The sequence below is a fragment of the Clavelina lepadiformis genome, chromosome 5 (genome assembly GCF_947623445.1).
Source record: "Clavelina lepadiformis chromosome 5, kaClaLepa1.1, whole genome shotgun sequence".
Taxonomy (NCBI): Eukaryota; Metazoa; Chordata; class Ascidiacea; order Aplousobranchia; family Clavelinidae; genus Clavelina; species Clavelina lepadiformis.
The window spans coordinates 22931005-22952642 of NC_135244.1; the positions used below are offsets into that span (position 1 = coordinate 22931005).

The 21638-nt window shown below is 37.3% G+C and overlaps 3 protein-coding genes across 4 annotated transcripts; all 3 read left to right on the forward strand.

Annotated features, from left to right (window-relative positions):
• The first annotated feature begins 224 nt into the window (after positions 1–224).
• On the forward strand, positions 225–2027 carry LOC143460569 (leucine-rich repeat protein soc-2 homolog). Its single transcript, XM_076958144.1, has 3 exons — positions 225–532; positions 1134–1247; positions 1330–2027. Exons 2-3 carry the CDS (start codon positions 1227–1229, stop codon positions 1768–1770), a joined length of 462 nt encoding a protein of 153 aa, XP_076814259.1. The 5' UTR covers positions 225–532; positions 1134–1226; the 3' UTR covers positions 1771–2027.
• Positions 2028–3442: 1415 nt separating this feature from the next.
• LOC143458846 (uncharacterized) lies at positions 3443–9054 on the forward strand. 2 transcript variants are annotated; one of them, XM_076955723.1, is made up of 6 exons: positions 3443–3530; positions 4522–4590; positions 6101–6344; positions 6688–6771; positions 7089–7163; positions 8441–9054. In XM_076955723.1, exons 1-6 carry the CDS (start codon positions 3516–3518, stop codon positions 8467–8469), a joined length of 516 nt encoding a protein of 171 aa, XP_076811838.1. In that variant the 5' UTR covers positions 3443–3515; the 3' UTR covers positions 8470–9054. The 2 variants fall into 2 exon arrangements, with proteins under 2 accessions (XP_076811838.1, XP_076811837.1); XM_076955722.1 differs by lacking the exon at positions 8441–9054 and having other exon boundaries at positions 7089–7526.
• A 723-nt stretch (positions 9055–9777) lies between these two features.
• Positions 9778–12451, forward strand: LOC143460523 (uncharacterized). The gene is made up of 2 exons (XM_076958060.1): positions 9778–10424; positions 10505–12451. The coding sequence occupies exons 1-2, from the start codon at positions 10124–10126 to the stop codon at positions 11875–11877; spliced, it is 1674 nt and encodes a 557-aa protein (XP_076814175.1). The 5' UTR covers positions 9778–10123; the 3' UTR covers positions 11878–12451.
• Positions 12452–21638: the final 9187 nt, after the last annotated feature.

Below are 21638 nucleotides of genomic sequence, written 5' to 3' on the forward strand. Positions count from 1 at the left end.
CTCAAGCATTGTACAAGTTTGCCCACCATTGGTCTAGTTACTTTAGCACCGCATCGACAGAGCGTTTAATTACATTGGCCAAAAAGGACTGTTAATTAATCGATTTCGTGCGTAAGATACAAATAATAGCCTATGAGCAAATTTTGCGTATTTATAAAGTGGAATGTTAAGAGAACAATATGCTATGAAAAAAATGTTTGATTATATTGTAGTGTATTGAAGTACTATCGAATATTAAGTATTGAAGTACTATCAATTACTGAGCAGTAAACAATAACAGGGAGCTATTTGAAACAGTAGGCTGCTGTACAACAGTAACACTAGTTTTTTTTGGTTATTACACAGCTTCTCTAAATCACTATTCAGCAACTACATGACGTCACCAATAGCATGCTGCTACTCAAAAACAGCTAAAATTGGTGACATCATGAGAATATTTTAGCATGTGTTCAGTCAAAACTGCTATTGCTAGGACGAGCCTATTTTACCGAAGTGGCGGAAGTTTTTTTGCCAACTTGGATCAGGCAATCAGGTGGGTTGTCAGGTGGTTGTCGGGTTAGGCCTAGCCTATAATATAGCGAATGCGCATGTGCTTACCGGAAAGTTACGTCTTACCTAGGTAGGAAACGTCACGTTACTATTTGCAGACAGTGCAGCTGACTGTGTTTGCTATAAATTAAGCAGTAATCTCTGAACGTACTGCTTACCGCTATCAGCTTACAATAGAATTATGCTGCGCTCACAGCTTGCTCCGTACTGCCGTAATGTAACAGATTTGAAAATTTGCTGGAAGTGTGTTAAAAGTTACCAAGTTGCACTAAAATTGCAGTTTTTAAAATTAGCCTAGGCAAAAGGGGCCATGCATGCAATAGCGACTAGCGGTGCTAGCCTAACGGAAATGTTTGATGAAATTTGCCATAATAAAAATTTAAGAAGGTATTGGGCTAATTCATTTTGTTATTTGATCTGAATTTGCAAACATCCCAGGCAGACTATGGTTTCGGAATATGCTATATCATAACTCCCGCATTGATGTTTTAGTTTTAGATTGAGACACTGTACTGTGTTTTTTAATGGCATCCACTGTCCCCCTGTGCTTATTGTTCAAAAGCTAATCTGTATATATGAATCAGGAACAAGGTGCTCTTAAAGAAGCCGCCCAAAAGGCTGCAAGTAACTTGGATTATAAAGGAAATAGTCAGGCAGAACTGTGTCAAACAGATGAGATGAATGACAACACTGTACAGGTAAGGAATAGTAACTCTGTAGCTTATTGCTTTGACAACATATCATATACTGGTAGAAAAGCTTGCACTACATTTAATTTAGACACATGGTGCTCAAGGAAAACTTTCTTTTTCAAAAATCCGTGCAACAACTGACAATGGCAAGGAGTCTTCCAGGAAGATATCAGTAAAGTACGAGGATATGAGGGTTACTAAAAAACCGTCAAAGAATAAAAAGCAGAACAAAGTAATGGCGCACGAAGTGCAGAAGAAGATAAACCGTTGCAAGGAAATGCAAGAAAAAATGCTGGATTTAAGCAAACTAGATTTGGTGGCATTGCCCACCACAATAAAAGACATGCCTCAACTTACTGAGCTTTACTTATACAAGAACAAACTAACTAAAGTACCAGATGAACTGGGCTCGTTAATTCATTTACAAACTTTGGCTTTAAACAAAAATCATCTTATGAATTTACCATTGTCATTACAAAATTTAAAGCAAATAAAAATGCTTGATTTCAGGTGCATCACTGAAGAATAATGCAGTAATTTTTGCTAATTTTAAAGCTAAACTAAAAGCTGAAAATGTTCCAAAAATATTTATATTACATTTCACATATATGTATTGGCAAAGGTTTTCATGGCATAAGGTGTGATTTGTTTTCAACATTTAAAAACGGTTAATATGAATATTGAATTTTGCAGACACGATAAATTGCGAGAAGTACCAAGTGTTGTTTACCAGCTAAAGTCTCTTCAGATGCTATATTTAAGATTTAATAAAATCACCACTATTAATTCATCACTAGAAAGCATGAGCAATTTAACACAACTCATCATTCGTGACAATAAAGTCAAGGAAATCCCTTCCGAAATAGGTACACACTATAGGCCTACTGTGATTTTTAAACTTAAATGTATGAAGCTTGTATAGAGTACAGTATATATATATATATATATCCAGGATTATGTTAGTAACTGGGTTAGTTGTGAAATGTTATCAGTCAAGACAAAAGAATTCTTGATTTCTTGTACCGAAACTAGTATGAAAAAGCGTACCGAGATTGCTTTGCACTGACGTCATTGATAATAATCGCTAGTTACAATCATGGCAAGGAGATGCGGTTATCTTGCACTTTCATGGATGAGTGGAGCTTTGAGTTTTATTTATGATTGAATACAGGAAACTTTGTATTTGTGGTACCTTTTAAACTAGTAGCGGTGAGGCAGCCGCTACAATAAGTTCGAAATATTCGTTTGATGGTTTGATGAACCCGTAAAACATTTAGAGACCAAATATAAAGCAAACGATCGCATTTATAAGTGAAATTGTTTGTTTGTTTTGAGATCTAGCCTATAGTTCCAGCGAGAAAGTTAAACTATTTTCCACCTTGACCGCGATGTGCGATGTTTACGCTCCTTTTGTATTGACCCTGTGGCAGTTGGCGTTACGCCACCAAAAGATTACACTACCCATAATGACATCACACAGATGTAACGTCACACGCAACAGAGAAGCGACGCTTTAGTTGCAGTGAAAAATACTTTATGGCGGAAACAACTTTGTGCTGGGCTGTTGTCTTTTTATTCACAATAGGCAGAGAAACAATTGTTTGGTGTTAGACTAATACTGTATGTGCGAAGTTACAAAATAATATATTTAGGCTGAAATCAGATTGCTCCAAAGTCTAACTCTTACACCGATCCCCACTGGCGATCCCGAAACACGTGATCCAGTAGTAAGCCTACCCCATATTAGTGACCACGACTCGCTACGAACTCTACAAACTTTACTCTGTGTATGCTCAAGTAAAGACGCTTCATGATTTCTTATTGTCTTTTATGGGGTATTTTCGTTGTGGTGATTTTTAGCATTGACCCATTTGTGAAGTTTAGCGAACCATGATGCAGTACCTGGTCGGTCAAAGCTTGGTCAGGTCTTCAACAGACTCTTTGTACTGTGGTATCAGTTACTTCGTACGTCACTAAACATCACACACCTGAACAGCAAAGGTATTAGTTCATCTAGGGTCGACAATGGCGTGACGAAGGCATCTTTTGTAAACGAAATATTTTCTATTCTTTATCACGGCCTGTTGTAATCAGTTGTTGAGGCTGTAGGTTGTCTCCGGATGAAGGTTTTCTTGTAAATATTTGAAACATCAAACTATGTCAAGTTGAACTGTTTGATTGTTTGTCTCGTAAGATTTAGACATTTGTAGGTTAGATTTAAATATCAGTTTTTTCCTGCTCAGCTTGTTAAATTGTCTACGTCATCGCAACAAGATGGCATCACCATCGGTAAGTGAAATTATGACGTCATTAACATTTTCATAGCGCGTACGCAGTTTTTAATTTGATGATGTCACGAAGATTGATATGGCTTCGCGAAATTTGTATTCTTGAAATTTTGAATGGTTGTGAATTTAGTTACTTATAAATCATTTTAATTCTTTGTTAATTGGTTGTCACTTGTTAATTTGTTTGCTTGATTATTATTGTTTATTATTGCTTAGTTCTTGAATATTATTATAGACTTACCATTTATTATGGCAGTTTTAAATTTTAAACTTTGAGTAACTTTAACAAAGTTTTTTAACTGCTGCTGATGTATTCAAAAAATGTCGAGCACAACACACAAATAATTTCATGATTCTGAGCAAATTGCAATCGGGTTTAAATGGTTTAAAATATATTTTTACTTTATTTCCTGAAATCGATTTTAATATCAGGCATCAGATAATAGCGAGGTAGATGGATTGTCCTTTATAAAAGATTTCCTGTTATTGTGCCTGTGTGTCCGGTTCAATTCGGCACCGGTTCAACTTACACCGCTTAACTAATTTCTATTGTTTACAAGTTTCTTTTGATTCTGTTCATTGAAAAGTTCGACATTTTCTTTACGAGTAACTTCGTTGTGACGTATGAATACGTCACCTCTTGTCCTTTTGTGAATCCTTTGGTCGGTTAAGATTTCAATGAATTGTTAAGGTCATTAAGATATTTAGTAAATAATTTCGATAAATTTTTGCTGGTTCGGTGAGAAATGCTGCCAAACCATCTTGATTCGCATATCATTGTGAGGATTTGGTTGTTTATAACCTTCATATTTTCTATACAGCATCATATAATAAACTTTTACGTTTGTTTTCTTAGTTAATTCGTGACGTACACGAACTTTCAACCCAAGCAAGAAAAAAGTAAAAAACATCTCCTTACATAAGCATTGGGCTGTCATTGAGAATAGCGTTAAAATTAGATTTTCTTTGTAGTAGAAATCTTGTCTTTGTAGACTTCCAGCCCAAGCAAGCACATCATGATCAGCTACAACTGGAGTGACTCGAAGGAGTTGGCGCATAAGGTGGGTTGTGCCCAGTTATGTTGCGATGTCTTGAAAATTTATATTAACTGTTGCTTGATGAATCTTTTTTCGAGTGGAGCCATATTTTATTTAATCATCTGCGTGGAGTCGCTTTGCTTTTTATACATTTCATTAATATCATTGCCCAGTGACCTAGTGATATCTAAGTTAAAGGCAAATTCAAAAACAAACTTGTCTTAAATCAAGTATTAGTTGAGAGTAAATATACTGGTGAAAGGATTTGTGCTGATATACTGTAGTGATTAAGCAGTTATTGCCACAAATCAATGGTAAACACCGCCTAGTTCTTGCTTATTGTGACGTAGATGGCGGCCATTATAGTATTACGTCACAATCAAAAAATCAACGGGTATAACTGAGATATTTAAATCAAGTATCAACAGAATATTTTATGTTACTGACAAACAAAATAAGGCATCATAATAGATTGCTTTGTAACAGGAATGTTTTTCGTGATATAAGGCGAAGCGAACTTACAGCTTAATCTTCATTTTTGTTGCTACCCTAGTCCAGTAGCGATAACTGTGGTGTGGTCACATTATGATGTGATCAGCGAAACATGCGACGTGAAATGCGTAAACGTTTGCGTGGTATCTGCGCAACATTACAAAAGGAATTTTAACTTTCATTTCAAAAAAATGTAAAATACGAGACCAGTAGTAAATATAAACTGAATCGCTTTTTACACGCGCCACAGATAACATGCAAACATTTACTCATTTGACGTCGCATGCTTCGCTGATCATGCAAACGTCATATCGAACTAGCCCAGTGCGTAGGATTTAAAGCATAAAAACATACAAACTGGGAAAACGTTTTTCAATACTTTCGGCACGACCTGCTTCACAGAACGCTTGTACACTTGTATAAAAAGAATAAAAGCAGCAGGACAATTAGCATTGTTACGTAAACGCCATTGAAAAAATATTTACATTCAAACCTTAACTCGGTGAGAGTCTGGTCCGTTCAATACGCTTTAGCTAGCCTAGCACTACTAATAGTATACCACACTTAATTCAAACCCTATTCATGGAGCATACATCTGCCTTCTCCATCATACCAGTAGGCCGAAATTGCGACATAAATTTGGCAATAACTGCTCAACTACTACGTATTATTGAATATTCTTTCTGCAGCATTCTTACTGACAACTATTCACCCTTTCCCAAATACCGTCGAAGAGGCAAAATATTTTCGATCGCTTATACTTGACGATGAAAATTATCAACTCGCTTTGATTCATTTTTAAGTTGTAAGCGTTTTTGGATTCGGACTGTAAAGATTAAGCCGCCCAGTTGGGCAGCATATGCATTCATATACAGGACGAAAAAAATATTGAAAATATGCTGTTTAGTTTTTATTTCACAGTAGTTTAAATCTTACGTACTGGGCAAGTTCGATACGAAATCACGTTACGTGGTCAGCAAAGCACGTGAAGTGAATACGTAAGAGATTTGTTGCTTCATTAACTTGACATGGATTGTTCTAGATCCATGATCGTTTGTCTGATGCTGGGTACCAGGTTTGGATAAACAAGGGACAGATGAAAGGAAATATCTATGAGAAAATGGGGGAAGCAGTCGAGAATGCTCACATGGTTCTGATGTTCCTTTCTCCTAACTACGAGACAAGCGAAAATTGTATAAGAGAATCTTCACTCACGGCTGATTTGGCAAAAAGGATCGTCCCAATTCGAGTCCTTCCTGATGAATACCAGCTTATAACCAGGCTTCGTGAGTATGATAATCTACAATATATGTAGATCTATAATCTATGATAATTAATCTATAGGAATATCATCAACCGTAATAAGCTGCCTGAACCTGCCCATCCAAGCAATAAATTCTTGCCTTTTTTCTACATAACTAAAGATGGCGTTTAATTGTTCTAATATTTTTTATTTTGTTCCCTTGTTGACCTCATTCCTGTGGAGGAATTGATGTGGTCGCCTTTTATTAGGAGTTAGTTACCCCTAAAGTTTTTGGTCAGCTTTTTCTTGTTAGTTTTATGAGTGCAACGTTGCCATAAATTGCTCATTTTAACATTTTGCTGTTATACCAATGTTGATAATTGCAGGTTTGCTGACACAAGGCTTGACCTACTACAACTTCAACAATGGATCCTTTGATGACAATTTCAACCAACTTCTTCATGAGATAGGTGAGTTTTGCCTTGAAATATTACTTTCTTCAAATTTCTCAGATACTTTGTACATATTGCCAACTGAAAACCCCAACTTCTTGTGGATTTATTTAAATTGTATATGGAGGACACTACGACCTAAACTGTAAACGGTCTTTGTAGATTAATCAATCATCGACTCGGTATAGATGTTGATAATAGCAGAATAATAATATTTGTGCATGTGTATACTATTATTTGATGATCATTGGATGACTACTTCAATCAGTATATGCTTGAAAATATACATCAACTACTTTGGTTAAGATTTGTTTTTATTTTTTGTTTTGTTTTAGAATCCATTCCTGGTATAGAAATGACAAGAAAAGTGGAAACTAAACTTCGTAAAATGAAAATTGCAGAAGTTCCCAGTAATAAGTTATTTTTTAACCTGGTAACAACAGTTTAAGTTAATACTTCTGTTAACAACTAAATAACTAAAACTCAAACTGATTCACCAACAAATACAAACAAAACCCTTTATCACTTGTGAATAGATTTCATTGATATCTCAAGTCAAAGGTGAATATTCATTCTACATCTTAATTGCTGAACCCAGAGAGTAAAATCTAAATCATTTCCCAAACTTGTCAATCCAGATAAAAAAGTTGGATAATAATTGACTAAAATACTCCCAGGTTTTTTCTAAACGGTTTAATGCAGATTACTTGTTTGGGCTACATTAGTATTCATTAAACACATTTCTATCAAACTCTTTTTTTGCGTTTTTCTTCATTTAAATTGAATTATTTTGGTTTCCTTTCAACTTCAACCAGTACATAGCTGCTGGTTGTTGTAAAATAGATTGTTAACTTTGCGCAAGATTTTTTTAGCTTTGTCACGATGCAAGAATATAAAATCAATCACGAATCTATAAAAGGAAATGAGTTGTTTAATCTACCTCCTTCTTGTCAAGCTTTGTGTTGATGACGCAATGAAGGAAGCTTAATTTAACACAAATATCGCTTTGATAAAAGTTAATCAAATTCGAGTTCATGACAGGGACAGATGACAGCCAAGTTAATGAGATTTTAACGTCTGCTGTTTTTTCTTTAACAGGTCAGTCTGATGAGATACTTATGATTGGTGGATTGGATTGTAAACAAAGTGGTGTCAAGTTCAACACCAAGACAAAGCAGTGGAGTAACATGCCGGTATGTTTGCTTTATAAATTCTTTAACTTAGAACAAGCGAAGTCTTTATACTGTCATAGACATACGTCGTCTTGCTACAGCATTGTGGTACACACAAAAATGTTAAAAGCCAACAATGTTTGGTCGTGACCAATTCTAACCTTTGAATAGGCCGCGTATTTTTGTCAAAAGCACCTGGCTCAGACAGGCGTCCCCAACGGGAATTAAAACTAAAATAAAGCTATTTTCCAAGGATGAATTATTGAAGCGTGAAATAAAATTTTCTCTCAATTTTTTGCGGTTGTAGAACAAAGCAGACAATTTCACAACTGTTGAAAAACAAGAAAAGCGGCGAAACTTGTCGAATTTAAAAGCAAAGGTCCAAGTGAAACGACTGTGTGGAGGCAAACCCATGTTGCTGTATGCTCTAGATCCCTTGACCTCCACATGCCACTATGGCATTTCCACTTAACTTTAAGTTTTTTTATCATCTTCACCATTTCACTTCTTACTAGGTCAGCTATGTCCAACCGAAGTACCTTAGTGGGCCCAAAAATTTCGTCACTAGTTCAATTGGGACCACACATTGCCACCATAAATAACTTACAATTCTAACCACACAAACACAGTACCAATAACACGTATAATAACGGACGTTATGACGCTCAAGCAAATTGTACATGAATGAAACAATAATCAACGGCAAACTTTCATACACAGATACACTTTTATACACATTTCATACACATCTATTTAATACACATAAACACATCACTTCACATATAATACAACGATGCCAACGGCACACTTTCATACATATTTCATAAACATACACTTCACAAACAATAGAAGGATACCAACACCAGGGCCGCACCAAACCTTCAAAAGGACCGCATGCGGCCTGCAGTTAGGACAAAATCTTCGGGCTGGACACAGCAGTACTTGGTGGTTCTTTCAATGCAAATGTTAATTGCTTCTGAGTGTGTTGAATGAATGTCGTTTTTTTCCTTTTTTCCTTTTTAAATGAAGTGATTTGAAATGAGCAATGATGTTATTATGTCATAGACATATACTTATTGACAATAAGTATTGTGACACTTGGAAATGAGTTGAAAAAATATATTTTGTTTCCCTGTGTCTGTTTGTTCATGGTCCAATGTGACTCAAGATAAGATCATTATGTTTGCAGTCAGTAACAATTGGCTCGGACAGATTTCTCTCATAACTAAAAAAAACTAAACTTTTATTCAAGAGATGAACAGATGAAGTTCGAAATGAAATATTTTTTCAATTTGTTTTGGTTGCAGAGCAAAGTAATCAAAGCAATTAAATAATGCAATTATTAGAACAGTTAAAGCAAAGCAATTATTACGCAAATGATTAAAAACGTGAAAAGCGGCGAGAATGATCGAATTTAAAAGAAAAGTGTCCAAGTGAAACGACTGTGTTGAGGCAAAACCATGTTGCTGCTTGCACTAGATCAGCGGTCTCCAATTTTTTTATACCACGGACTGGTTTCATGCAAACTAATTGTTGCGCGGACCGACAAAGCTAGTTTAAACATATAACAATGAGACGGGCACAAATTTGTTGATACGCTAACTCAAGTACATCTTTATACGGTGTTATTTGGAAGTTACCAGAAAATTTTCACCCGACGTAACTGTCTACTTTTAACAACGTTCTATGCCTTCTTAACAAACACTCAGGTTTTTGTTGAAAAACACAGCATTAAAAATTACCGAAATTGTTGAAATGGCTGAAAACGCAGAATCGAAAACCGCCGAAATGCACTCAGAGAAAGCAAAACTCCATCAAGGCTGCTCAAGTCTATTGTAACAAGTACTAATAACACTGTGCTGCGTTAATTTTTAGGTTACTAAAGTATTGACGGTTCTTAGTGTACTTTTTGATGCTGAATCCAAAACTGTTATCCGTTTTCTTCAATCAGGTCTAGTTTTTTTGCAAATTGCATTTGAAATTTTTGACAACTTCAGCTTTCAGCGTTTGCGATTGAGATTTGTGGTGTCATAAAAATGATTTAGCTTTTGAATTAAGTTTTGATGAAACTTGAGTGACATCACAATGAGAAGAACATAACGAATGCACCTGGTGCTTGAAAAGTTAAACTTCTGAACTTGTTTTTACAGGCTAGTTTAGTGTGCAGTTTAGATGATTTGTTTTTACAGTACTGTACAATGAGAAAGTGCAAAAACGATCCAGACAGGTTCTGTTACATATGTGGCAAGGTCACCCTGCGCAGTCGCCAAGCAAAAATTACGCAGTTTGTTAAGAAAGCATATTATGCGTATTTTGGAGTAAAACTAGGCGATCAGGACAAGGCATTTGCTCCGCACATATGTTGTAAAGCCTGCGTTGAAAACTTGAGATTATGGAGCCTAAAGAAAATAAAGAGCCTTCCTTTTGGTATTCCTATGGTATGGAGAGAAGGAAAAGACCATGTCACTGATTGTTATTTTTGCATGACCAACTTACAAGGTATGCTGATACTTGCACTGTATGGAGGCATTTTCATTAATTGCTTGATTTAAGAGTAAAAGTGTTCTTTTTCATTTTAGGAATAAACCGGAAGAACAAACAACATGTGAAGTACCCTGATGTTTCTTCAGCCATGAAACCAGTACCACATGGCCCTGGTATTCCTGTTCCAGAACCACCTGGAGAAATAAGTGAAATGGAGTGTTCTTCATCTGCAGAGAGCAAAGCAAGTGAACAAGACACATGGGATGCAGAGCAAAGTACAAGCCAACCGAAGCCTCTTACACAGCCTGAGCTGAATGACCTAACACGAGATTTAAATCTCACCAAAGAATCCGCTCAGCTCCTAGGATCACGACTACGTGAGAACAACTTGCTAGCTCCATGCACCACATATTTCTGGTATCGGTATAGAGATAAAGAGTTTAGAAAATATTTCAATTATGACGAAGACCATTCCCTAGTATACTGTCAAGATGTTTCAGGATTAATATTAGCTTTGGGCATAGTCTACAGTTCGGCAGAATGGCGATTGTTTTTGGACTCATCTGTAAAGAGTTTGAAGGTAGTATTACTACACAATGGCAATAAGATTGGTTCTGTTCCTGTTGGACATTCAGTGAAGCTCACTGAATGCTATGAAGACATGAAATTCCTTTTGAAATCTCTTCAGTATAGCCAACACAAATGGAAAATATGTGGAGACTTAAAAATGATTTCAATACTTCTTGGGTTACAGGCCGGTTACACTAAACATCCATGTTTTTTGTGTCTGTGGGACTCGAGGGCTGATGATCGCCACTACACACAAATTAGCTGGCCACCCAGAACAAGTTTTACACCTGGTTTTAAAAATGTCAAATTTGCTTACTTAGTTGATCCACAAAATATTCTTTTGCCACCTCTCCACATTAAACTTGGTCTCATGAAAAACTATACCAAAGCACTTGATAAGGATGGCCCAACCTTCAAGTTCTTACAAATGAAATTTCCCCGTATCTCTGAAGCGAAGCTACGAGCAGGAGTCTTTGATGGGCCACAGATCCGTGAGCTGATGAAAGACGAAGGTTTTACTGCACACATGAGTGCAGTAGAAAAAAGAGCATGGACAGGATTTCGAGCAGTAATTTCAAACTTCCTTGGAAAGCATAGAAGCCCTGATTATGAAGCACAGGTTAAAGAGCTGCTTGAAAGTTTTCAATCCCTTGGAGCCCGGATGTCTGTAAAAATGCACTTTCTGAGTTTGCATTTAGATTACTTTCCTGACAACTGTGGTGACTACAGCGAAGAACAGGGAGAGAGATTCCACCAAGACCTTCGCCATATGGAAGAAAGGTACCAAGGATACTGGGATGTAAACATGCTTGCAGATTACTGTTGGTGCTTAAAAAGAGATCTTCCCAATACCACACATAGAAGAAAATCTTTGAAGCGACACTTTTTGTCAGCATAAATCATTTGTATTTATATTGTTATTGCATTTAACGTCGTAATATCATCATGTGCCGCACAACGCTTTCTGTGTTAAGCTATTTCGAACACTTCATTTTTATTTCACACATTGATGTTGGCAAGTATTTCACATTTAAAACACATTTGTGATGTGAAGTGTTTACGTGTCTATAGTGTAACATATTAACTTCTACTTTTAAGTTGAGCGCCGTTGAACAAAATTATGTGTTAGGAAGCTTTCTTGGTTAGTTGTAAGTGCCTTTATTTCAACTGTGTCATTATATTTTTTTAGTATTTAAAATGGCTGTCATTGCAAAAACCTTACATTCAAATAAAAATACCATCTTGCGAAAATTGACAACATGCATGACCAATTAAGCTACCCCAGAAATTAGTTTCTTTGTGCACAATAATGACCAAAGCTAGCATAATTAAATATGTGATAGAAAAAAAACTTGACCTGATTGAAAAAAACTGGTTGCATTTTTGAGTTCAGCGCAAAAAATCGATTCAGAAACAGTTAAAACATCTTTGACCTATGAAAAAAAATTTTCAAACGCAGCACAGTGTAATCGACCGTTGGTGCCAGGCATTATCCTCATGCATGTTCGAATTTTATCTCTTTACGCGAGTATTAACTTAATTGGGGCAAAATAGAATTGATGGAGAAACAACAATATATTGCCACGTTAAAGTGTTTTAATTATCGCGATAATTTTTTTTTTGAATTGGCAAGCTGCTAAGACAGGGGCGGGCAACTTCTTCGGTCGGCGGGCCTGATATGAGAAAATGAAGTACTTGGCGGGCCGGATTCCTGAATCGATACATTAATCGTGTATTTTATCTTTATGTGACATCACCATTCAGATTGTTACACTTCTTCTTAAAGAATAACTAACAATCACTATATTTGACGTAGTAAGCAAGTAGTGAGGGATTGCGGCAGAGTGTGGCCGCAGGCCACATTATCATGTAAGACCGGAAACTGTCTGCGGGCCGCTCAAAATCCCGTCGCGGGCCGGGTCCGGCCCGCGGGCCGTATGTTGCCCGCCCCTGTGCTAAGAAGAGTGAAAGTTAAAGTTATGAGCTAACAAACATTCCTTGCTATCGTGGAATGTCGTGTATTGTTGTTTCTTGATTGAATCGATTGTTATGAATTGTCGCCTGTGGAAAGTTTATACCTGTGTTATTATATGCCACTGTACAATCCTCTCAACCACATACCTTTCTTGACCATGTCCATGGACCATGACTTATTCATATTGTATTGTTACCTGCAGATAGTTTTTGTACATAGGTCTGGTCAAATCATCTCCATTAATAACATCATATGCAGTATTTTGTTGATATTGTTAGTAAATTCACTTTAATTGATGTTGACTTCATGCAATGATTTTTATCATACAGGATACAAACATTGCTCGGGAACGTCCATCTGCTGTAAATTACAATCAACAAATTTTATTGATGGGTGGTTATGAATGTGGCTCCTTTAACGCCCTTAACTCTGCTGAGATGTTAGACTTGAATGATGAGAATCCAAAGTGGGATAGCAACTTGCCTTCTATGGGAGAAAAGCGATATGGATTTGCATCAGCTTTATTGGATGGTAAGTTATTATGATGTCATAAAAATGCAAGAGCAAAATTAATGCATACTCTTTGTATTATAAACCTTCCTTTGTGGGTCATAATGACGCATAAACATAATTATTAATGTGATGACAATACAAGTTGTCATGACCTTGGAGCTCAGATATAAAATCAACAGTAACTAAGGCTTTATTAAAACAGAATTGCTAGTCCTAAATTAAACATAATTAGTTACGTAAAACGTGACTGTAAACTATATAACACTTATATAGAAAAACTCTTAGCATTAAGCAGCCGACCCGCCCACACTACGCTTACTACTGAATAACGTCGTACAGATGAAACCCAACTCAAGAACCAATTAAGGCGGCGTGATTATGCGCGAGGCAGAAAAGGAAGACAAAGGAATGTCACCACATTCTCCCCCGGTTAAATAATTATTAACTAATAAAAATAATAAGTAATTTCAATGTCGAAAATTATAAACTCCTGTCGCCATATCTTTGTGGAGGTCTTCTCTCTCTCGTGGGGTTTGTGAATCAGCCTCTCCTGAAAACGTTTGCTGCTGTCCATCTTTTTGAATGTCAGTCTCTTTTTTGCGCATTGTCACTAGTGCCTGTAGACAAAGGTAATTCTGGTTGACATAATGGGGAAGTGACGTCCGACGTTGCGGCTTGCTCAATTTCATCGTTAGCTGGGTTTACTTGTGGGTAAGGTGCAAGGTCGGAAGTTGATACCGCACTCTGCCTTCCATTTGGATATTTAACTAGATCGAAAGTGGAGTTCCCCATCATTATTTCAATAGGATCGCAGACTGGATCGCCTTTGCTTCGCACAAATCGACGTAGCAATACGGTTCCTTTATTTACTAACCACGTAGGCATTGAGCTTCTCAAAGTTGCCCGTCTTGGAAAATAAAACATTCTTTCATGTGGAGTTTCGTTAGTGGCCGTACAAACAACGACCTAATTCCGTGTAGGGCTTGAGTGAAAACACGTTCCCAATGTTCTTCTGAGATTTTTATAGGAGGATAAAAGCAGTTTTATGGTTCTCCAAATTGTTTGATTGGTTTTTTCGCATTGCGAGTTCCCTTGCGGATGATACGGAGTAGAATAACTCGTCGCAATTCCTCGAGCCATGAAGAAATCTTTAAGTTTCCGACTCATGAAGCTTGATCCTCGAGCACTATGTATCTATGCCGGAAAACCAAACAAGCAAAAATGGTCGACAATCGAAAAAGGTGTCTGAAAACATCTTCTTGCAAGGATAAACAAAAGGATAACGACTAAATTCATCAAGAATTACTAATAGATAAGGTTTCGTAGGCTTACCATACGTCCCGTTTTAGCCAGGACAGTCCCGTTTTTTAAGGCTTTGTCCCGGCGTCCCGGTCAGTCAACCAAAAGTTCCGCTTTGGCATTTAGTCAGCCAGCATTGCCCCACACTAAACGAATATTAGCACATTGTGATAGGTCTGTTTAGCCAACACTACACGAATATTAGCATGCTGCGATTGGTTTGTTTAGCCAACTTGCTGAAGAGCAATGCTCGATGCGTGTTATTGTTTTGTTGTGTTAAATGTGAAAGTAATTGTAACGTCATTCAGCGGGTAATTGGTCCAGTAGTGAGTTGATTGTTAACGCATTCGCTGGTTCAGTAATAGTAGGCTAGAAGGAGGAAGTGATCTTTTTGCGGTTAGGTTATTCAAAGAGCCTATTTCGTACCGGTACTTGTTTGCATTTCCTTCTGCAAAAACCATTTGAATGTGAAAGCCCTTATCACCTGCAAAATTAACACTGAATTTTCCTGCTGTGATTTTTATGAGAAAATAAAGTCGAATAAAGACTTCATGAAGAAAGTATTGTCTACAGAAAAGTATGATTGGACGATTATGTAAATTTACAAATGCTTGAACATTGTTTTGTTTCCTAGTAAAATGCATTATTTTAGTTTTTCTTGGTGTCTTACTACTTTAGTTGTCCCTGACGATAGCAATCCAAAATAGTTTCATACTCCTAGTAAAATATGAACCACATTTATCTGAGGCTCGTTGTTCTGAAGCGTCCCGGTTTTCAATCACAAAAATATGGTATGCCTAAGGGAATCATGAAGCGATAACAAGTCTTTTAGGCAATCCACCGTGACACAAACTCTTGAGACGTCGTCGGGGACAACATTTTCCTTTCCTGACCTGTGGCGAATTTCATAGTGGAAAAGAATCAGTTCTAGACGCCAAATCAGTATTTTGTAGTTTTTGAATTTTCCTTTGTTGGTTTTACTGAACATAAAGGAAACCGATCTTTGGTCCTTTATTAATGTGAAAGTTCTCCCTTTAAGGTAGTGGTCCCATTTACGGACCGCTTCTATGATAGCAGTAGCTTCCTTCACAGTAGAAGGATAATGTCGTTCACATTTACTGAGTGTCCGAGACATGAACGCCATTGGGCGCCCTCCTTGTGACAAAGTGGCTGCAACAGCGTAGTCGGACGCATCGCATTCAACCTCGAACGGCAGATCTTCACAGATACTACTGAGACTAGCTTTAACAATTTCTTCTTTTAGCTCTGCAAAAGCATTTGACGTCTTAGCGTTAAAAGGGAACTCGGTGGCTTTAAAGAGGGGGCCAGCTTTTCCGAAAAATTCTCGATCCATTTGGAGTAGTATGCAAACATGCCACAAATTGGTCATGTTCTTCAATCGTCGCACCAGTAACTTTTAAGTCGTCCAATTTAGCAAATACCTTTTTTTAGGTTATGGCGTCCAATGAAATCATCAATCACTCTTTGAAAAGCGGCTACAACGTTTGTAACACCAAAGGGAAGTTTTTTGTATTGATAGAGGCTTCAAAGCCCAAAGCTTCAAACGCGGAGAATGTTCCTCTGCTCGAATCGGTAGCTGGTGGTGGGCCGACCGTAGATCGCGTGAGCTATAGTATTTATCCTTTCCAACTCTGTTGACAATGTCCTCGATGCGTGGAAGCGAGTAAGCATCGAGCAAAGTGAAGCGATTGACAGTTTGCGAGTAGTCAACCACTAAACGACATTTTTCTCGGGTTCGCACCACTAGTAATTGAGCTTTCCACGGCGATTTCGACGGCTCAATGATGTCATCGGAAGGTAATCTGTTAACTTCGGTTTTTATGAAGGCGGAGTCTTCGCTCGAGTAGGAACGAGTGCGAGAAGCGACAGGGTAGTAGTCCTTTTGCATAAATTCGAACAAGTTGGGTGGGTCAACATCGGCTGCCCGCTACCGCGAAAACCTTTTCGGAAGCAGCAGACATAACAAGGGGATTTTCAGCTCCACCAAAGTCGAAAGTAACCGCATCATGTCTTTTTAGAAGCTTCTGCCCCAAGATAATATCGGGAGGAGAGTTATGCATTACGTTTAGAGTAGCTCCGGCCATGCAGTTGAATGGTTATTTTAGCAAGACCTTGTGTTTCTAACTGCAGTTTAGTGGAAGCCATGGTTGTATGACACACACTTTTCCTTCCGGTTTTAACTTGATCTTTTTGGCTAAAAAGCTATCGATAAAATTTTCGGAAGCGCCGGAGTAAAACAAGGCTTTAATGGGTCGGGCTTTAATGACAGCGTTTACGACTGTTTAATTGACGACGACACGGCTGGAGGCAGCCGGGAGTCCCCGCAAGAATAATGGTCCCAGATGATTTAGCGGCGATGTCAAAATACCGTTCTGAAAATCCACTTGATTCCTCACAACAGGCCGGAGAAAAAGTTTTTAGGAAAGAGCGATTACTGCGGCAGACATTTGAAAAATGGCCTCTTTTTCCACAATTGTGACATTCTCGATCACGGGCGGGACAGTGATTACGACTATGAAGCACACCGCCACAGTAGAAGCAAGTCTTCTGAGTCTTCAAATTACGCACCTTCGGAGCGACAGCTAATGATCCTCCAGTTTGTAGTGTACTTTCTCTAGGTGTCACAGTGAGCAACGTTGATTGGGCCGAAGCCACCAGGCGAGGGACGCTCCTACCAGCGCCCAATGAGCTCGATTGCAATTGAGCTTGCTCTAAGTTTTTGGCTAAATCGGCCGCACGTTGTAGGTCGACATTATCTATATCTATCTCCAACAGGCGTTGACGTATGAGCGAAGAACTCACCCCATTAATGAAAGAGTCCCGTGTAAGTTCGTCGCGGTGCTTACTCGCTGTGACTGCTTCAAAAGTACAATCCTTAGCGAGTACCTACCAATCCAGCGTGAACATCGCAAATCGACACACATCTTTTCCGGTGTTTCTTACTTGGTAATTTCAAATGTTTTCAAGCCCCCCCCCACCATAACTTTGCACGTAACACAAAATACATTGTAGTGTCACAATAAAATTTATATAGTAAATTTAACTTGGAAACAAAATTCTAACGAACGAAAATGCGCCCAAAACCTTAAAGAAAAGATTAAATTTCTTTTCCAAACAAAGACACGTTTAGCCTAGATTTAAAAATGCAATCACTGCGTTAGTGGTTTAGCGGGTAGATAAATTCTATTATTAAAACAATGTGGTCGTAGAAGCAATAAAACTGAAGTCCTCCCCATTTCCTTCATTGCTCCGTTGCATTGAATTTCTTGCCGAAGTTTAAATCTCTCCGTTGATGCAGGTAGACATAACATCACAAACCTAACCTCTCTCAAGTACATACAGTATATACAGAAAACCTTCTATAAACAGAGTTAAGGTGATTCGTGTTTCCTAATATGTAAGTTAGTTAATTGTTAGAATTTTTGATAATCAAATTTAATAATTGATTACTGGATTGTTTAGTTACCAAAGATATGGTGATCGGTTGGTTATTCAATTTTAAGGTTAAGTATCTTTATGTTTGACACAGCTGCTAATAAAAAGTTATGTTGGTCACACCGTCAAAGTAATAATAGTAATGTAATTTAACACTATAGTCCACCAAGACTGTGAAAAATTAAATAAAACAAGTTATTTAAGTCTTACTCGATTATTTGGTAGGCGTATAGTTGTCCCAAGTGACAAAAAAACGGTTACACATAAAAACTTTATTTTTTCTAATGGTCTCGCAGTCGTCTTGAGATCTGTACACGGATCCCTGATAGACTGCGATCAACTGGTTGGGCACTCCTGCTGCAGAGGTTATAATTCAAACAATTTAAATGCGCTTCCTAGAGTCGCTCTCCTTTAGCCACGATTCACCCGAAATCTGAGTTCCTAATTTTAGTTCTGTAATTACCGGTGTGCATTTTTAAATGAAAGTGACTATTTCCCCATAAACAGGTCACACAGCCCGTTGTTTAAGATAGGCGGTTAGGTTAGGACATTGCTTCTCAATACCTGGATTGCGACCTCAAGCAATTTGGCTATATCACCATGTAAGATTTGTAAGTCGTGTTTCATGGGTTAGAATTATTACAGCTTTTAGCGTAACACACGTTACGTAAAACTTTATCATCATATCACATTAATTTTGGTGTTCTGAAGTTTAATTATTACGTAACAATAGGATGTGTCACACGCAGTAATCGTTGGACACTTGCCAACTACAAACCTAAGTAATTTGTGGAAAACACAACAAAAAAATAATAGCACAGTAGTAGAACAAAATAAGTGGGCTTATAGGTGTGTAGATGAGTATAGGTTTATAGCTGTATTTCTTGGACAAATTTCCAGACTTGCGTTTATTCATTCGAAGCACTGTAGTATGTAAGAATTGTGCACGGTAGAAATAGGTGCGGCGTATAAGCCCACAGCTGCTTTTTGGGCTTGCATAAGTGGGCTTATATATGTGCAGTACTATTGTGGCTTTCCAAAAACAAAGTTAAAATATCTGCTGCTGAGTACTGGGTTATTCAGGACTTAAGATTTTTTTAGTTGAATTAAATTGCATTTTGCTAACATTGTTGCAACTCACTAGATAGGAAACGTTTAGATTCGAATTTCTGGAATTGCTATCTCTATTCTCGAAACCATTATGATTCTACTTTGACCAACCCTAGTAAGGAGAATGGGTATTTTAGTTATTTAGCAATTACTTGAGGTTAGGTTTAGGGTTCTATGTTATACAATTAAGCTAGATTACCAAGAAACTTTAAAAATAACTTCTAACATACGATTGTTCCCGATGAAACAGTGAAACTCATTTTAAAATTACGCACAGCTTTAGTTCCTTTCTCGTTTATAACAACACAATAACAAGGTAGATTTAAATTAGGCGACGATCCGCCACTGTTTTTACCCAAGTCACTCAGTTTGTCTTTTTACATTTTCTAATTGATTTATTTTTATTTTGAGCTTTGTTTTATTTTACCCGGATTTGGAACTTTTCAACAAGCGAGTCTGTGCTTTAACCACTCACTAATGTTGTGATGTTATCAAAAAAGTGTTTGAAACAAAAAACACAGTAGGCTTATGTCACCGTAAGCTCCGTTTAGACATCATTAATACAATAATTATGATGTCATAGTAGGATGTAACCAAAACCTTCTTGCATAAATATTCACCTGAATGTGTTTTGTAGGTCTTGTTTATTGTGCTGGTGGTGAGGATGCCACTGGTCATCTATCGTCATGTGACAGTTACAATCCTGAAGAGAGGAAATGGTCTTCGATAACAAACATGAATGAAACGCGAAGTTCTTTTACGTTGGTCAGTGCACGAGGTGAGTTTGTTATTTTGATGTTTGAAGTAAACTTTTGTCAGAGTTGTCGAAGTAAATTGAGAGATGCCAATCACCAATCGTTCGCTTCCACATTGATAAAATCATACTGGCACCTGGTACGGGACTGCAATAAACGTGAAGCAGATACTCGCGTTCTTATTTGCATATTTCACTTGATATCGTTCATTGTCACGTCACAAGTCGACTTTACAACGCAATAAAGTGCACATCGTTGCTGTTTTCTTATTCTTATTCATGTGCAGTGCATTCTCTCTAGGGATCTCTCCAGGGATCTCTCCAGGGCTAACTCACAACATAAAAGACCATCAACTAAACATTTAAAATACATTTATTATACAAACTCACACATTCATACAATTAAAATGCGTTGATCGCGTAAGCTCTCTCATGTCGTTGAGTATTTATGCTGATGTTTAAGCATAGTTCATGACAAAATTTGACAAACAAAATGTTTGTTGGAGTAAAATAAAACTTCCGAGCTAATCGAATTACGCAAAGCTGAATAAAACGAACTAGAAAACATGAAAATATTCACAATTCTGGGATCGACAAAAATTAATTAATGAATTAAACAGAGACGAATTACATAAATTCCACTGTATTACAATAATGCTGTATTTACCTTAATATTGAGTTTATTTTCGGAAAAAGTTCGTTTTTCTCAAAACTTCAAATTCCAGGTTCATCACTTATACCTAGAACTCGGGTTTTGAAGTTTCGTCCCAAATTGGAAAAACTAAAAAATATTCAGCTTAAAAAAGTTTAAAAAATCAAAGCGATTTCCGCGTCTGTCTGGTTGCTTTCTTGAGAAAAAATTGTGGCGTTTAGGAATTTAGGAAATTTATTTTACGTGAGGCCCAGACGATGGTCCAGTGTTGTTCCTGAACTTTGAAAAACTTTTCAACTTACCAGGAACTAACTCATGTAAATAAATATCAAAGCGAGTAGAAATATTTACTCGCACGCGACACGCGTCGCTGACTTAACTTGACTCACTTAGGCTTACTCATGTAAAAAGGTTGATGACGTGTCACAACAAAAGCGCAGAAACAAACGATGTGGTCTTTTGTGTCCGAGACTTTAATCGATGCAAAACTCAGTGCAGAGAATAGAAGATCAAGGGGCAGGTCACGTGTTAAATGTTTTATCAATTGAAATGACAGTCTGTGTGACGTCACAGATTTTGTACTTAGCAAACAGCATCCCAACATAAAAGTCAATGACAGCTTCTGAATTAGGCGCCAGCAGTGATAATCCGTGTATTTTGAAACAAGTTTATAAAAATCAACAAAAGGTAAAAGAAGCAACGAGAATTGGACAAAGAAAATATAACCACTGTGAAGGATTTGACTTTTTCTTCATAAAGTGCTGGAGCAATAATGCTGGAATTTCAAGCACAAGTGACGTGTTTGATTGATTAATGGTTTATTTTGAAAGGTTTGCTTTATGCGCTTGGAGGATGGGATGATAATAACAATGCAACAACCAAAGCAGAATGTTATGATCC

Coding starts and splice junctions, on each gene's coding strand:
- LOC143460569 (XM_076958144.1), top strand. CDS start 1,227: ATGAATGACAACACTGTACAG. Junction 1,248..1,329: donor TGAATGACAACACTGTACAG/GTAAGGAATAGT, acceptor CATTTAATTTAG/ACACATGGTGCTCAAGGAAA.
- LOC143458846 (XM_076955722.1), top strand. Junction 4,591..6,100: donor CGAAGGAGTTGGCGCATAAG/GTGGGTTGTGCC, acceptor GGATTGTTCTAG/ATCCATGATCGTTTGTCTGA. Junction 6,345..6,687: donor CCAGCTTATAACCAGGCTTC/GTGAGTATGATA, acceptor TGATAATTGCAG/GTTTGCTGACACAAGGCTTG.
- LOC143460523 (XM_076958060.1), top strand. CDS start 10,124: ATGAGAAAGTGCAAAAACGATCCAGACAGGTTCTGTTACATATGTGGC. Junction 10,425..10,504: donor TTGCATGACCAACTTACAAG/GTATGCTGATAC, acceptor TTTTCATTTTAG/GAATAAACCGGAAGAACAAA.